This window comes from Cololabis saira, chromosome 2 (assembly GCF_033807715.1).
Source record: "Cololabis saira isolate AMF1-May2022 chromosome 2, fColSai1.1, whole genome shotgun sequence".
Taxonomy (NCBI): domain Eukaryota; kingdom Metazoa; phylum Chordata; class Actinopteri; order Beloniformes; family Belonidae; genus Cololabis; species Cololabis saira.
In genome coordinates this window covers 5,435,837-5,453,778 of record NC_084588.1, presented here as the reverse complement: position 1 = coordinate 5,453,778, position 17,942 = coordinate 5,435,837, and the positions used below count along the sequence as shown (strand labels likewise).

Here is a 17,942-nt window from a genome sequence, read left to right as displayed (position 1 = left end):
GGATTTTATCATATGGGGACAGATAATTTGTGCTGATTACAAAAACACCTGCAGAAATACTGCAGGAATGACATAGCAGCAGTTAAATGCAGCCTTCTGTAAGCTTTAAATATCCACTGGGCTTACATCAAATACATCAAAACACAACAATAAAAAACACTTTTCTGAACTTATCAATATGACTCTGTCCTTCACAGGATAAGTAACATGGATCACTGCAAAAACTCAAAATCTTAACAAGAATATTTGTCTTATTTCTAGTTAAAATGTCTCATTTTAGTAAAAAAAATCTTATTACACTTAAAACAAGACTCATCACTGGAAAAAACAACAATTTTCACTGTTTCAAGTAGATTTTCACTTGAAATAAGTAGAAAAATCTGCCAGTGGAACAAGATTTTTTTGCTTGTAATAAGAAGATAAATCTTGTCCCACTGGAAGATTTTTCTACTTATTTCAAGTGAAAATTTACATGAAACAGTTGAAAATTGTCCAATAAGTTATTTTTTGGTGTTATTTTTCTGGTGATGACTCTAAATGTTGAAATAGCAGTAAAACCACATTCATTGATGAAATGACTTTGAAATGATTTTGGCCGTTTTTATTTCAGGGGGGTTTCCATCCCCCCTCATCCCCCCTCAACTCCAGTACTATGGATTATCCACTATTAAATGATAAGGATGTGAGCCACTTACCTGTGCTTATACCATACAGTATGTATACACTAGTATATGATGTTTTATAGTAAAGAAACAACGGCGCAGCTGTATGAGGAGATGCACCAGATGGTCCAGAAAATCACTGACATCGATGAGCAGTACCAAAAGGCCACAAAAGAAGTGACAGATAAGTTAACCCTAGTTGAAGCTGAGCATAGTCTCTGGAAAAACAAGCTGGAAAAACAGAAGGAGCTCAACCTCTTGGAAGATCAGAGAGCCACGGTCAGTGACAGCATATGTCAATTTTCTTCATGTAGTTTATAGAAAAAAAATATGTTATTCGTTTTTGCAAGTACTGTTCAGTGTTCTTTCTTTACTCTGCAGAAAGAAATTGACGATTTGACTAAAGAGCTGGAAAATTGCAGGAACGACCTGGAAGCTCAAAAGGTACATTTGTGAATTGCTTCATTTTCTTCATCCTAACCAAGTATATTTTACGCAGACTAAAGAAAGTTGTTGGAATTGCTGGTTACATCATCCGAAATGTACCACATTAAAATATGCCATTTTATTTTTGTAAATTTTTCAGAACACATTGATTGCATAAACTAAGTTGCCTTGTTAATAAAATGACTCACTGTCCATAAGAATCAAGCACTTTGTTTTATAAATATAGTTTTGAAAAAAAGGATGCATCAGTTGCTTTGGTTTGTTCAGTTCCTTCTCTTGCATTTCGTGGTTGAGTGTTTTCTTCTTTTGTGTGTTTTAAGACTTAAGTATAATCACATTTTGTCTTTTAATATTGTTTCCCATCAGGCTCAGTTTGAATATGTCAATAAAAGACTGGAGCAATACCAAATTAAATCAAAGCAAACCAATCAACAACTTGAGGAAGAATTCCAAGATGCATCCTCAGCAACAACAGAACTCGAAGCAATAATAGAGGTACAGAAAAGATTTGATAATACTTCCTCTTAGTCTGAAAAATAACTTTTTAGCAATTTATTAAGACAGATTTAAGGAACTTTTTAAATTAGTTTAAGTCATTTTCTTTTCTGATTTGTTTTGAACAGAAAATAAAAACGCTGACGGATAACTGGGAAAAGAGTCAGTGTAAACAAAATGAGACAATGGTCACTCTAGAGAAAGAGAAAAAACTCAGACGCGACCAGCTGAAAACTGCTCAGGTAAGAATAAAAAGTTGCATAAAGCAATTTCTTTTGAGTCAGAGAATACGTTTCTAAGAGAATACGTTTCTAAGTCAGGTTGACTCTGTAAAGTTAACTGAGCACAAAAGTCATATCTATTTGATTAGTCGTTTTCTATCGAACAGTCTAATTCTTTAGCCTAACCTCTGTGGAAAATATGGTTTATGGACTTGTTTTTAACATAACTACTTCTCTTTATTTACAGGAGTCATACCGTGCCACTGTAAAGAGATTTGACCTCTCAGTGAAGACGATCACTGACCTTACGGATAAAATTGAAGGATACCAGGATGCTTCATGTAAAATGCAAAATAGTCTTGAATGCAGGCAAAAACTCAAAGCATCACTTCAGTAAGTTACAGGACATCCTCAGTGAAAAAAGAATAAGAAAATTTGTATTTTTTGGGAGGAATTTTAAACTTTTTCTTAAAAAAATGTATTATAGTAAAATGCTAAATCTATTTAGTATTAGTTTAACCTCCAAGAATATCTTTTAAGATGAATAAAAGATACATTATTTCAGAAATGTATATCTATTTAAATGTTTGATTTCTTCTTGCAGAAGTGATTTTAATAGGCTTGAGAATAAAAACAAATCAGCTGCTCATGTAATGAGCCTCTTGCAGTCTAATGTTGATGGCTACAAACAACGAACACAGCGATCCGTGCAGACACACACGGCTCATATTACAGCAAGAAAAAAGCAAATGGAAGAAAGCAAGGTAAGAAAAAAAAAGACACAAAATCCAAATAACTCCTTGTAAACACATGACTTTTTGTGTCAGATGCTGTAGCGTCAGAGACGAGCTGGAAAAAAACATCTCATTGTTTAATTGTTTTTGGATTAGAGTCAGCACATTGCTTGTCAAAATACTTCCTTTAATATCCGGGGAAAAGAGCAGTGTGCAATTAAAATGACAAGCCATGGTCAATCTCATTTAACACAAATGACAACTGGCTGTTGTTATAGTCTTTTTGTCTGGGGAGATTTGATGATGCATGCCTTTGTGAGATGCTTCTCCTTTTTCTGTTACCTTTGGCCAACGTTTTTATTAACAACATGAATGTAAGCATACAGTTTTCTATACACTAAATAACTACATGATGTGGACTTCTAATGTGAAATCGCCATGTGGAACATAGTTTCATTAAACGGTGATCAAGAATGCATTAGTTCAAAACAAGAAAAGGCAATGGAGCTTAAGTCGCTAAAGTGCAGTAACTTTAACCCTTGTGCTGTCTTTGGGTCAAGGGAGGGTGAAGGGAGAAAAGAAGGAATGAAGGAAAGAAGGAAGTAAGGAAGAAAGGAGAAAAGAAGGAAGGAATTAGGAAAGGGAGTAAGGAAGGGAGAAAAGATGGAAGGGAGGAAAGATGGAAGGGAGGAAAGAAGGGAGAAAAGATGGAAGGAAGGGAGAAAATAGAAAAGAAGGAAAGAAGGAATGAAGTAGGAAAGGGAGTAAGGAAGGGAGAAAAGATGGAAGGAAGGAAAGAAGGGAGAAAAGATGGAAGGAAGGGAAAAAGGAAGGAAGTAGGAAAGGGAGTAAGGAAGGGAGAAAAGATGGAAGGGAGGAAAGAAGGGAGAAAAGAAGGCAGAAAAGATGAAAGGGAGGGAAGAAGGGAGAAAAGAAGGAAGGAAGTAGGAAAGGGAGTAAGGAAGGGAGAAAAGATGGAAGGAAGAGAGAAAGGAAGGAAAGAAGGGAGAAAAGTAAAGAAAGGAGGGAGGAAGGAATGGAGAAAATAAGGAAAGAAGGAAGGAAAAACAAAGAAGGTAATAAAGGAATGATTGACGAAAGGAAGGTAGGAAGACAAAGGAGTGAAGGAGGGTAAAAAAGGAGGAAAAGAGGAAAAGAAGCAGGAAGGAGAGAGCATGTCAGGAGGAAAGAAGGAAAGAAGAATTGGGTCATTTTGACCCAAAGACAGCACAAGGGTTAAAGAAGTTGTTGGCGTGAGACAATTTAAGAATTAGAAGTCTTCCTCATAGACACAACTCCATTAGCTAGATAAAAGTTAGCCGTGCAAAAAGGGTTTAGTCTTTTTTACTTGATGAAATAAGATGATATGACAACAATACTCCTCACTAAATAAAAAAAGCGTCAGACTCAGGTTCTAGGGAAACTGGTCACTTTCATCACTGAGACTAATATAAAGCACACATGTCTATATTAGCATGACATAATAAGTATCTGTGCATTTGGAAGTCACAGTGCATGAAGCAAAATGATTAGACACCTTCAATGTGAGATTTGTTTTATAAAAATGCTGACCACAGCTCCTCTGCTCCAAACTGTTGCAAGTCCCACTGGAAGCTTAAAGGTCGTTGTTTTTTATTATTATTTTTAATTTGGTTAAATACTAAAGTATATAAGGATCAAATTTGTTGAAATTTGTAAAGAATCTCCATTCTTCTCTATTCCGCCCATAAATATGTCAAAGGAGTTCAGTTTCCAACAAGGACCTATGTTTTCATTTGATCAGGGCTTGTTGTTTGGGGAGGACAAAGTAAACAATGCAAACTGCCGACGCTATCAGTTTCTTATGGGCAATGAAGTGTAATTTGTTCCATTTACACTTCACACCAGCATCAGATGGGCTTTGTCAGTGCTGCATGGAGTAATTAAACCTGAAATCAATAGCAGGCATTAGTCATGTTGACAGCCCTCTTTCTGCTGGGTTAAACCAGAGACGTTCAATAAACGAGACAGCCCACTACGGTTCGGTTTCCTGTATCTGTGTCACGTGACTGCCCTTTAGGAGACCGGAAGTAGGTCCTGAGTCTATTGAGTCCTATGGGAAAAGTGAACGTGAGCACAGATTATTACCAATTCCTTCGCCCCATAGTAACCTAAGTAAATATGGGACCCATTTTTCAAAAGCCACAAACCTTCTGAACATTCTGACACCAAAATGGCAATTTTCAGACCGACAGATTAGGAGAAAAATGAATTTTGTTTGAGACCTGTCTCTGTCTGAGCAACACACTCTCACCAGATTTGGCTTTCATCGTTTTCCCATCGGATAAAATGAAGTTTAAAACTAAAATAAAACTTGCTTCTTTGCTTAATAATACTGTTATTTTTATTATTTAAGTCTTTTTCGAAGAAAGTTGTACTGTATCTAGTGTTGTATGTTCCAAAACGATGTGGGGAGAGGGGCGGCCACGCCCACTTAGGAGACAGGAAGTGTATACCATTTCATACCATTGGCAGTAACGGTAATGCGCCATCTTCTGTATAGAGGATCTTTGGTTAAACCCATCACTTTAGTGCTGTTCTGTTTTACTGCAGAGACACACTTCATTATGTCTGCAGGTACAGTTGAGAGATCACACATCCCCTCATCCAGTACCTGGGAAACATTGTTCAAACATGCACAGAGATTTATACTGACTGATTTATTTGCTTGATGTCACTGAAAAGTGCTAGTTGTTGTATGTCATTTATGGTGCCATATTCACCAGCATAAATTCAGACTTCATTTACTGTATCATAAACACATAGCAGGGCAGTGTCTCAACAAAAATGTCTTGTGGCTGCGTTTTTATACAATACGCACTGCATTTGGAATATGCAGGTTCATTTTTTTTGGAAATACATTGTTCCTGGAATTGATAGAGAGTAGTTGTGAATAATGAAAACATTGACCAGCATGATTATTCATAACATATTTTTCTTGTTCAGTGAAACTTATAAGAAAATATTTGTCATACGAACACAGACCTGAACTGTTATTGTTTTTTTTTTCAATTGCAAAAATGTGCTGTGAAACATGAAATATCTTTGCTTCCAGCCCTTGCAGCTATTTTTCAGTATATCAATGATATTTGGAACCACATTACTACACTGGGTTGTGTCAAGCATCCACCACGATCTCGTAGTTCCAGTTTAAGTCTGGCTTTATTAATATCAGGACAGAATCCGTGTTCACCCACACTTCAATTCATTCACAGCAGTTTAGTTTAGTTTTTTTGCTCAACATTAGTTCTTAAACTTCTGCGGCCATGTAAATATAATATCACATCACATCGTATCAGTGTTATAAGAGGTAAAAACTTTTAGGGTATGTATGTCACAGTTACTGAGTTACAATACTGCTCTTCTTCGTCTTTTTGGGTTGTTTCAACAGCCCACATGCTACTTTTCTATAACATTTAACCTGAAGCTTTTTTCTTCTGTATAGGATGCACTAAAAACTGCACTGGAGCTGAACAAACGGTTGGCAAATGACTACAGACGTTTAAGGAAGACCCTCCCGGAGGCCAAAAAAGAGGCTTTTTTAATGCAGAGCAAGAAAAGACAAGCAGAGGAAACATTTAATTATTACACACAAGTAAAGTTTATATATTTTTACCCTTTTACCCTGCCTCTTTTAAGGTAAGGTTTTATTTATCATAAAAGCATAAGTATGTTTTATTTTTATGATATTTGTCTTTGCATGGACAGACATTTTAAGGAAGTTTTTGTTTTATATCCAGTGAGGACATTAAAGCAGCAATCTAATACTGATTAGATAACTTGAGAGGAGGAGGAGGATGGATGTGACATCATGTAATGATAGCTGTGTAGTTTTACCACCAAGGGGAGTAAAGCAAGAGGTTGATGGTAAATTTAAATGCTCTAACTTCTACATTATCATGATTATAGTTTGGTATACTAATAAGAGGTGAAACATTTTATTATTTTTGCAATACAAATGAGCTTTTGCTCACTGAATCAATTGGTTCAGATCAACAGCAAACAGGTTCTGACAAACAATGTGCCTTCGACATAAAAAATATGATCTTGACTAGTTAATGAAAACAACACAGCAGCCTTTTTCCTTTTTTTTAAATAACTAAAATAGAATTACACATGACAAACATAACACCAGGAAGAAGAGTCACTGCTCCTGCAATAGAAAATCATATTATTTGTTCCAAAAATGACTAATGCCAGTACTTGAGCAATTCCTCATCTAAGTGCATGAATGTTATCAAGTGAGAAATGCATGCAAAAATAAAATCCCGTGGACAGGATTTTCTACGCTCATGATCAAAGCCTGATTTTCTTTTACTCTGGATTCAGCCTTCACCATTTTTTTGTTTGTTTCAACTATACACTTTTATAGCAGCTGCTTATGTGTGTGTGTGTGTGTGTGTGTGTTTTTTTCTTATGGCTTATTTCCGTTTCATAACAAGCTTATGATCAACATTGTACACAAGTGCAGATGTTGGCCTAAAGGCTGAATTATGCTTCTGCGTCAAAACGACGCCGTGTCTACGGCGTGTGGTTTTTGTACACGCAGAGGACACGCCGTCACATGCGCCGTCAGTGACGTGCACCTCCCGAAAATTGTAACTACACGTCGAGGAGACGCCGTCCACACGCAGACCGAGAGGGCTGTGATTGGTTCGTTTGAAAGCGAAGCATTTCCGGTTTCCGGTTTGAATCAGTAGTGAACTTCCAGGGCTTTTTTCTTCGTTTATGTGTGATTTTTTTTGTTTTTGTTTTTTGCACAATAGTTGTCCTTATTTCTTTGATTTACTGTGACCGGAAAAAGTCGGATAAACCATTCAGAAAAAGATCGCTAACTAGTGGCCGCGGGGGGTACTGCACCGCGACCAAACGGAGAGACGGAGAACTCTGAACGATTCGTGACGGCACCACGGGTGCGCCGTGTGCTCTGCGTGTGTGTGACGCAGAACCATACCCGCACCTTTACACATTTAACCTGAATTATACATACACATTCAAGAACTCTTCTCCTCTTTAAAATATATCTAATTATCCTCATAATTTTTGGATGTTATGTTCCAATTAGTATATATGTTATACAATGTGGTTTCCCTTAATGCAGTGGTTCCCAAACTTTTTTTGCCAGGCCCCCTTTTTGTACATAACAGAATTTTTGAGCCCCCCCCCCCGACCCCAACACAGACACACACATCTTTTGCATTCAAATGCGACTGCAATTTATTTCATATATTAAACATATGTGCAAAGAAACTGTCCATCTCTGTAAAAATAGATTTTCAACCTGACCAGCTCCCAGAGATTGAAACAACAACAATACAAACAGGAGCCAAAATCTAAACATTTGCTCTACAAAAATTACACCTTTAATCCCCACATCTTTTCAGTGATGTGAGTGGGCTTGCTTCATTTCTTTTCTCCTTTTTACTGTACAATACAGTATGCATTACTTTCAACATATTTTTGAAAAACAGCAGCAACAGCTAAACAAATAATCAAAATTTCAACAATTCCCACACCTTTTCAGTGAGTGGGGTGGGCTTGTTTCATGTTACATATCTCTCAAACCGGGGTTGCAGGTGAGAAACTGCCACATGCATCTTCCTTTCAGTAGCACCAGGTAGTTGTGGGGCCTTAAGCAGCAGGTCCCCGGTTAGATTCCCGCCGGCCAGACCATTACTTCATGTCATTCCCCCAGGGCCGGCTCTACCTAATTTAGTGCCCTAGGCGAGATTGCTCTCCGGCGCACACATCTCCTTGGCACACACTTGAGCTGAAGCAAATCCACTGTCTCTGTAGCCCACAAGGGAAGCTTCAGTTTTCCTTAGAAGATCAACTGCAACATCCATTTGCATTGATTCTGACTGCAATAATTTGCTGACATGTTTGATGTTTGTCAGGATGTCATACCAGACCACAGTACAGATTGAGAATCTGTAAGATCCAACCTCTTCAGCTAGAGATGCCTCGATTTTTATAGTTGGGTCTGTGGTGTTGTCCCTCACCTCTATGAGTGCATCTCTGACTTCTGCAGCCTGGTATCTCACAGCCTCTACACCGTTGATCCGACTCTCCATCTGGTATCTGACCAGGATTTCAGGGTTGTGGTGACATGTTTTTTTAGAATGCATCATCGCTGAGTGGAGGCAGAAAAAAGTGTGAACAGCTTCTGCAGGTAGCCAAAGTAGGAAGTGGCATCTGCAGAGCTTTTTGCTGCATCAGCCACCACCAGATTCACTGTGTGTGCTCCACATGGCACAAATAGAGCCCTGGGGTTTTTTCCAAGAAGCCCGGCCTGGACTCCTTTCTTCTTCCCTTTCATATTCGCTCTATTGTCGTAAGACTGCCCTCTACAGTCTTCAAATGCGATGCCGAGTTCTTCCAGTCTCTTCAGAATGAGTCCTGTGGACTGCTCTGCCTCAAGGAACCCCATAAAATGCTCTTTTATGTGTGGGGTGTCCTCAACTGCAACATGACGAATGATGACAGATAGTTCAATTCAATTCAATTCAATTTTATTTATATAGCGTCTAATACAACAGAGTTGTCTCTAGACGCTTTCCAGAGACCCATACCCAGAACATGACCCCCGAGCAGTTATTACATAAACAATGGCAGGTAAAAACTCCCCTAGTGGGAGAAAAACCTTAAGCCAAACAGTGGCAAGGAAAAACTCCCCTTTAGGAGGGAAGAAACCTTGAGCAGGACCAGGCTCATAAGGGGGGACCCTCCTGCCGAGGGCCAGACTGGTGGGTCAGGGACGGCAACAGCACAGCAGGCAGGTGGAAGCAGCAACGGGATGACCAGGGGTGGGGACCGCAGGCCAGTTGCTCTTTATGGCTTAAATCAGGGGTGCAATCCAAAATTATTGAAAAGTATTTGTTCTGTTGAATTTCTTGGACCATAGCCTCAACAATCTTTTCAACAATGCAACCTATGAGCTCATTTTGAATATTTTTTCCTAAATTGGATGTATGGCTAACTCGTGTCAAACTTGGCCATGAGCTCTACTTCTTTCAGGAAGTTTCCGTTATCTGGTTCATGAAGTCTTTCTGTGGTACCTCTAAGAGCAATATTTCGTTCTGCCAGTGACTGTATGATTGCCACCAACCTGGTCAGGACTTCACGCCACCGCCTCCTTTCAGCTTCTATTAGTGCCAACTCAACTCCAACTCAAATCTTTTGTTTGGTCCTTGTCAAGACGAGTTTCAAGCTCCTTCCATGAGGTCATGTGTTTCCAATGCTCTGGACTGTTTTCATGAATTTTAAGTACATCACTGCAATTCTTCCAGTCATTTAGTCCATCACTGATAAGTTTATATGTTTTTTGTGAGAACAGCTTGCAACAGAAGCAGTACAAGCTGTTGTTTTTAATGGAATATACCATCCAACTTCTCTTGATCTTTTCTCCATTGATTAACTGTCTATGGAAGTAGTGGTGATGGCAACTTCTCCCATCTCCTCTTTTTGGGAATTCAAAGTCAGATTTCAGCTGATATGGCCCTCTGTGGACTAATTCCACCCTCACCTTATCAGACAGGGAAGGCCAGTCAGCAGGGTCCAATGGTGCTGCCTTGAGAGATTTTTCATGGACTTGAGGATGTGTTGATGGGCCTGGGGTGTCCTCAGGCTGTGGAACATTGCACGCTGCGCTTGTCCCTTCACCTGCAAGAAAATCAAACACACATGCAAATATAAATAATAATCCTTCAGTATTAGTAAAGTCACAATGATCTACAAATTACAAGACATCAGGCAAAAAACACATCTTAAGCATGAATTAGGAATAACAATTGTATTGTTCAGTGATGTGACTACAACAGAACTCACCTGCTTCATGCTGACTTGCAGAGGTGGGTGGTATGGTTGACGTAGTAGTGCTGCTGCTGCTGCTGCATGATGCCTGACTTGTAGCTGTATTCAAACAGAGCACATCCATACTGTCACAACACTGCATTAAGTTTGTTGTGTCAATCTCACTTAATAAATCACTTGATTTTAATTGACTAAAAATTATATTTATTGGCATTACTAACAAGGTTGTACCATTCAGTAACAACAATAGCATAGTAGTGTGTCAGAGACCACAAACAATTGGATAAACTTACATGCTTCAGAGAGTGGTGTTCCTGTGGATGTGTGATCAGAAGGCCCCTCTCCAGAAGCTGTTTGAGGTGTCAAATATTTTCTGAGTGCATCTAGACAGACAGAGTAAATGTATTAAATTACAAGCAAAAACAAGTAATAATAATAATAATAATAATAATAAAAAACTGCTGCAGCTTGCATTTTCATCACTTGGCTACTGATTTTCAGCACAATATCAAAAGTGATAAGACAGTAGAACTATGCACCAGCAGCAGCAACTGTGTCAGTGGGCACACAGGTGTTAGTGATGACTATGGTAAAGTTAATTTTCTACTCGACCAAACATAATGACTAGATGAAACTGAAATAAAATACCAAATCAGACTGGACATCCAGGCAGGCAGAGATGATAACTGTGTAGAAAACTAATTAAAACTCATCACAAACATAAACAGCGCCGGTGTAGTGCGCATTTCACATTAAACAAGCTAGCAAGCTGCTATGTGCTAGCGAGCTACCACAAATAAAACGTCTCTCCACACAAAACGGCATAATTAAAAAAAAAATGGTAGGCCTACAGGCTAATGTTACCTTTATATTGCGACTTCCTCTTCTCCTCTTCTTTTCTTCTCTTTCGGTTCTGCGCACCCGAGGGCTTAGACGGCCTTTTCATCTCATAAATAACAAAAGCATCACCTGTCTGTGACCTGATTCTGAGCCCAGCTCTGACCCTGAGGTGCGCAGTGTGCACCCGTCATGTGATTCAGCAGCTGCACCACCACATTTTAGGAACATCATTGTTTATTCATTTGTTAATATTTATTATTTTCAAAAGAGAACACACAAAGGAGGGCGACTGGTCATAGTATATTATTTTTATTTTTATTGTTTCGAATTTTTATTTTTTTTTCCCTCTAGGCCAAGGGGCGCCTCGCGCCTATCATGAAATAAAACATTACCTTGATAGCAGGCATCTCTCAAAAAGAGCATATTTAGATTAAGTTTGAAGCAAGACAGAAAATGCTTCAAATATACACTGTTGTCTATAAAGTTGGAAGAATTTAGTTTTCATTTTGGTCGTCTTGCATGAGAAGAGGTAAAAAATGTTTTATTCAAACTTTATGGGCAGCAGTGCATTTTTAAATAATGTAAATTCCCGTTGGAAGCCTTGTCAGCCTTTACACATCATTTGTATGTTAAAAAGCACTTGAACCCTTTACTAACACATAAACTGAGATGAATAATTGTGAATAAGCAGTAAGTGAGATAACCATCTAGTGTCCCTTTTGCCTCTTTGACTAAAACGTTACCAAGTACATGCATTAAACAGGGTTCAGGGGGGGAGCAGACTTTGTAAATGTATTGCATTACTTGCTACATATTTCAGGTAGTCAGGTGAGTTTTTCCTTTTTATGCAATTTAATTTCATCACTCCACAATCACTCAAATATTTGTTAATGAAAATATGCATGATTAATTAGCTTCTCATCAAAATCTTTCAGAATCTTCTGTACATGTAAGCATTGCTCTGTTTATGTGGAGACTTTTGGCTCTTAGGATTTAACAGGGAACGCCATAAAGAGCATTCTTGTTATTGTCTCTCTTTCAGGAGCTGATGACTGAGCTAATTCGCTTTAGTTTTCAATGCACTGGGGAACACATTGCCAGGCAATGATAAGCTTTGTAGGAAGAGTAGAGATATGGAGGGGGAAGAAAAGCAATGGCATCTATCAGAATGTAAACCTCTTTGCTTGAAACTGTTCAAATAATAAAGCAAGCAGCATGTCTTTCCAAGAGACTAGGAATCATTTCTGGTTTCAGTCTCACTCTGTATGTATGTGTAAAATATGTCTTGAGGGGATTGGTACACTGATACAAATATTGTGCTTGATCTACTTAAAAGAAATAAATCAACTTTTTGCATGAGATTATTATGTAGATCAAGAAAGACTAGTCTTTGTATAAACTACTTAATTTTTGTATGTAAATTATAAAATGTGCAAGTACAGTCAACTTAATTGTGTCAAGTTTACTTTATTTATCAAAATTAAGTTGACTTTACTTGCAAATGAATTTTGTACATATTAACAATTAAGTAGTTTATACAAAGACTAGTCTTTCTTGATCTACATAAAAATCTCATGCGAAAAAGTTGCCTTCATTTTTTTAAAGTAGATCAAGCAAGATATTTTTACTGTGGTGTTCTACCTAAACAAATCAAGCATATTTCATCTAAACGTTGGTCAATCTGCCCAATAGATTAAAATTGTTAAAGGAAAAGTAAATAGAACAAGATAATTGCTTGTTGTTTGTGTGTAAATGAAAATATTGCCTGGGATTCACATAAATACTGCTGGTTAAGGAAAAAATGCACAATGTCTTGTTTTTTGAACGAATGCAGATTAAGTTCAAAACTAGATGAATTAATGTAAAGCAACAAACTTCATTTTTAATTGTTAATATCACAGATTTAAATATGTTGTATGCTAGAACAAACCTGCTGAAGCATTTAGAGAAAATGAACCCCCCACCTTGGCAGCCAGATGTGACTGGATTCTGATGAGTGCACACGAGTGGCAGAGAAACCAAGAGACAATCACTACGTTTACATGCAGTCAAAATTCGGGTTATTGCTAATATTCGGGTTTTAAAAGGGTTATTGACTGCATGTAAACGCAGTCAGTGAAATTCCTGTCAGGCCCGTGTACTGCAGAATGGGCTATTGACTGCTTTCTCTATTTCCCTCCATCAATCTTCTTGAACACTGCCATTCATTAATTTGCGAATTTCCCCGCTGTGGGACTAATAAAGGAATATCTTATCTTATCTTATCTTAATTTCCTCTCCTGCCTTACCAATTCCTTTTCTGTGCCTTCTCTCCCTCTAGAGCGCTTTGTTGCAGAAGAGGATGCACAAAGATTTGGAATACTTAGGACAACGCGCCCTCAACAGCCAGGCTAAACTGGATCGGTGGGAACAAGAGACCAACGAGAAAATAAAAGCAGCCGAGGTACAGTATTTGTATATATACATGTAAAACAGGCTGGCAAAAAGTGCACTAACCACCACCATTCATCTACACAGCCAATCCCTTTATTCAACCTTCATTCCAGTGTAGGTATTCTGCTGGATGGTAGTGCGTTCTTTTGCATACCACAGTAACTCCATGTTATGCTTGGCATTGTTTGAGCTTGCTAGTCATTTGCCTTGTGTCTTCTTTGCCAAGCAAGAGCAACGAGGGAAGTGTCCACCAAGACGTCAGGCCTCGCTGCTATGGTGGAGTTCTGAGACACCGTTCTTACATTTCTGTCTGTAGCAGACCCTGGATTGAAGAAAGATAGAGAGTCTCGACTGATGCGTAAGGTTTCTTTATTGAAGTCGCATCCGGAATCATGCCGACATTCTTTCATTGAGTCCTTACAACACCGTGAAAACTATATAGAAAAAAAAGGATACAAACAATTCATAAAACTAATTTCCACAGCGCGTACGAACAACTCATGAATGAAACAGGTATTAGTTTAATTATACAATGCTAAAACATATCAATTATATCGAATAGTCAAGAAAACAACAAGAAAAATAAACAAACATCATACCTCGCTGCGCTCTCCAAGAATGCGAAACAAAGGAACTCCTTTCCTCTCACACAAACCGAGCAGACCATCAAAAAGGGGATTGTTTGTTGGTCACCATCAACACCACAAAAATGTATGGACTGACCGGCACAGAGCCACAGATGACAAAAGGGGCCCAATCCTGTATGAAATGCCCAGGGAAGTTTTAAGGTTTACCCGGCTGCCGTGAAGCCAGCTGATAATCAACAGCCGGGGCCGCCCGCCAGACCTTTTAAATAATGTGGGCGGATTTCCAGTCAATTTACATACAAATCATATTAAACACATACAAAATACAATATATACACAAAAGTAATTAAAATTTTAAGACACATCCAAACAAAAAATGAAAAGACTTGTATAAGCCTTAGAATGCCCTGCTGGTAGAGACGCACAATTTAAATTACATATTTTGGTCAACTAATATGACTAAGCATAAATTACATAGAAACACCAGCCAAAATATTTAAAAAAATGAAATAAATAAGGATTTAATCCAGATTTAAAGTAATTAAACCTTCATATTTTTTAGTTTTTATACATTTTAAGGATTTAAAGTAATTAAACCTTCATATTGTTTAATTTATTTTTTTAATTGTAGTTTTCAATTTGTTAATATGTGAATTATTCAAGTTTAATCCACTTTTTTTTGTAAATTCTTTCATTTAATCTGAATTTAAATTACATATTTGGGTCAACGTGTAACAAACATGACTCAGCATATATTATATAAACACCAGCAACAATATTGAAACAAAAAAATTAAATAAAAAAGGATTTAATCCAGATTTAAATTAATTAAAACCTTAATATTGTTTAGTTTTTACATATTTTAAGGGTTTAAATTTTTTGTTTTTTGAATCATCTTTTCTCCTCAGTTATTTTTTCCCTTTGGCCAGTTTGTTTCCAACAGCTCCTGCCTGGCGCCCCCTGCTGGTAGAAACGTGTGTCGCAGGCTCTGACGCAAATCTTCGTTAACAGAAATGTTGAAATTTAATATTTATTCTACATATTTTTACAGCATTGGAAAATGTTAAGAATGTTTGTGTCATGTTTGTCCTCCTATAGAAACCACATTAAAACTAAAAATATATTTCCCTCCCCCATTTACTTCCATTTTCAAACATTTCTGAAAAAGCTCCAGGAGCCACTAGGGCGGCGCTAAAGAGCTGCATGCTGCTCTAGAGCCGCGGGTTGCCGACCCCCGTGCTCGACTGTCTATTTAGTGACCCTATGTCTGAAGCTGGGCCCGCCTCTCTAAATAAGTGTATATGCACAAATCATGCATGTTTTACTCACATCCCACTTCTTTTTAAGCCTGTTTTTTGGTTAACAGGTGAGGTGGGGGAAGGATTTGGGGGCAGGTTTTTTTAAAATAAATAAATACGAGGGGATTTTAAAAAAATGCATTCATCATCTTAACATGAGCTGTTTATATTTGTTTGCTGTTACAGGCATGTAGGAAAAAAGTATTCTTCAAGTACAATAGTTAGGTAGAGCTTAAAGGAATCACCAGAAGTCTCGTCAGGTCCACTTCTTATAAGTGACTTTGGTTTGGAATTTGGTTTTCAGGCTGGTTGCTGAAGTGAATCTGTGATTATTTAGGTTTGCTGCAAATTAGCACTTTATTTGTAAGCACAAACATAAATTGGTTGTTCTTATGTAGAAGGATCTGTTTCTTCTGCCCCTTCATTTTCAGAAACACAAAGACATTCAATCAGAGTGATAAGCCAAAATAAAGGGATTGATGAGCTTTCTACAGCTATGTTGCTAACAATGCTGAGGTAATGCAGAGGAAAAACCGCAATGATTAAGTGACGGCGCGTGGTTTGCGCCGACGCGTACCACACGCCGTAGGCACGGCGTCGTTTTGACGCAGAACCATAACTCAAGCTTTAGTCAGAGAATTTCTGCACGGCCAGGCTGGTTCACATTCCCAAGTTGGTTGACACTGCCAGGAAGTTTAATAGAAAAACTGAATGCTGAGGTTTTTAAAACGCAGGAGCACTGAACCTGGACATGGTTCACCAGGAACGTTGTTCAGCTTGCCTACAAAAACAAGAACAAGATGGTAACTTTACTCTCACACTAGTACTTATCAACCGTGTGTGGGATGCACACAGAAAGAGGATTTGGCATTTGTACAAATCAGCCTGTTTTAATTTATTCTTTTTCTTTCTTTGTTGGAACAGGAGAATTTGTCGAAAGATATTGAGCTCATCGCATCATTTCGGGAATCCCTGACAGATGACTGGACCAAGACAGATACCACGGACAATGCTTCGGGTCAAGAGCAAGCCAGCTCAGATGCTGCCGGATTAAATGAGTAGACGAGTAGATGCCTTCAGTTCAAATAGCAGTGTAATTGTAATTCACCTGTACCAGACAACTTACTCATCCTAGCACGCTTCACTATTCCACCCCTCTTTACTTGCTGCAAATCCATAACAATGAAACAGGTGACTCTCATGCTGCTGTCAGGACTGATCTCATTTTAGCTGGGTGAATGATTGCAATCATCAGATAATTAATCTATGTCACCATTAATTGGGAAAGAGAATAATTACAGGCCATGCTGACAGAAATTCTACGCTTCTCCAGATTCCGAGATCTAATTACAACTAGTGAAACCCTGTGACCTTAACTAGCACTTAGTAAACCTTGAGCAACTTGACCATACCCAGTTAGAAACCACTGACTATGAAAGCATCACCCCACACCTCTCCACTCTTCTTCACTCACTGAAGCCCTTCTCAATCACTTGTCAATATATTTAGTCTTAATTTTGTGTACAATTTAATTTCGTAGACGTTTTTTGTGGAAATTTCACGTTCTTGTTATGGCACCCCATATTTCCGCACTCTGCGCACTGACTGAAAGCTGTCTGTCTTCATCCTTTACCGATATTCAGTCTTCATTTTGTGGAAGTTTCAGTTCAGTTTTTGGAAGTTTTTTGTGAAAAGTTCTCAATCCGGTTTGTGGAAGTTTTCAATTCATCTCCAGCTCATTGTGAGTTAGAGATGAATGATTAATGAATACATTTTAAATGCTTCATTTTGTCCATGGATCATTATTTAAGTCCTTTGTGGGAAGGACCTGAGAAAGGAGTGAAAATTATTGAGACATTAGCCTGGAGCAATCCAGGGGTAAATAGTGTGCACAGAAGGATGTTGTGTGCGCACTATCCACTGGCTTTCTAAAGAACCCTGGGGAATCACTGTTTTCAATTTCGAATCTTAACTAAATCACATTTAGTTCTTGTAGAAAATTGATTTTTGGGTTCATAATGTTTAAACAGCATCAAAACAACTGCACACAGACCATCGTCTGCACTACATCCACTGAAAAAGTAAAGTAAAAGTATTACTAAATGAAGTGAAAAACACAATAAACGGAAACTAAAAAAAAAAATCTAGTTTTAATAAAAATGGGAAGGGTAAATATCATTCTTCAATGGTACAAATGTTGATAATTGTAGTTTGACTGGTGACATTGTCACACACTGCTTAGAAATACTCACATGTACTTGTGTCTGTGTTGACAGAGATACTTTCAGATGCCTCCCTCACTAGTGAGGACAGAAGGGTGTCAGAGTCGCTCCTGTAGTTTCTTGTGCTGGCCCCCCCTTCGCCTCCCTTTTCT

General features: G+C 38.1%; 1 protein-coding gene across 1 annotated transcript; it reads left to right on the top strand.

Moving 5' to 3' along the window:
• Positions 1-1,551: 1,551 nt before the first annotated feature.
• On the top strand, positions 1,552-16,630 carry LOC133418959 (myosin heavy chain, non-muscle-like). Its single transcript, XM_061707920.1, has 7 exons — positions 1,552-1,604; positions 1,733-1,846; positions 2,073-2,218; positions 2,430-2,589; positions 6,044-6,193; positions 13,571-13,693; positions 16,493-16,630. The coding sequence occupies exons 2-7, from the start codon at positions 1,790-1,792 to the stop codon at positions 16,628-16,630; spliced, it is 774 nt and encodes a 257-aa protein (XP_061563904.1). The 5' UTR covers positions 1,552-1,604; positions 1,733-1,789.
• The last annotated feature ends 1,312 nt before the right edge of the window (positions 16,631-17,942 follow it).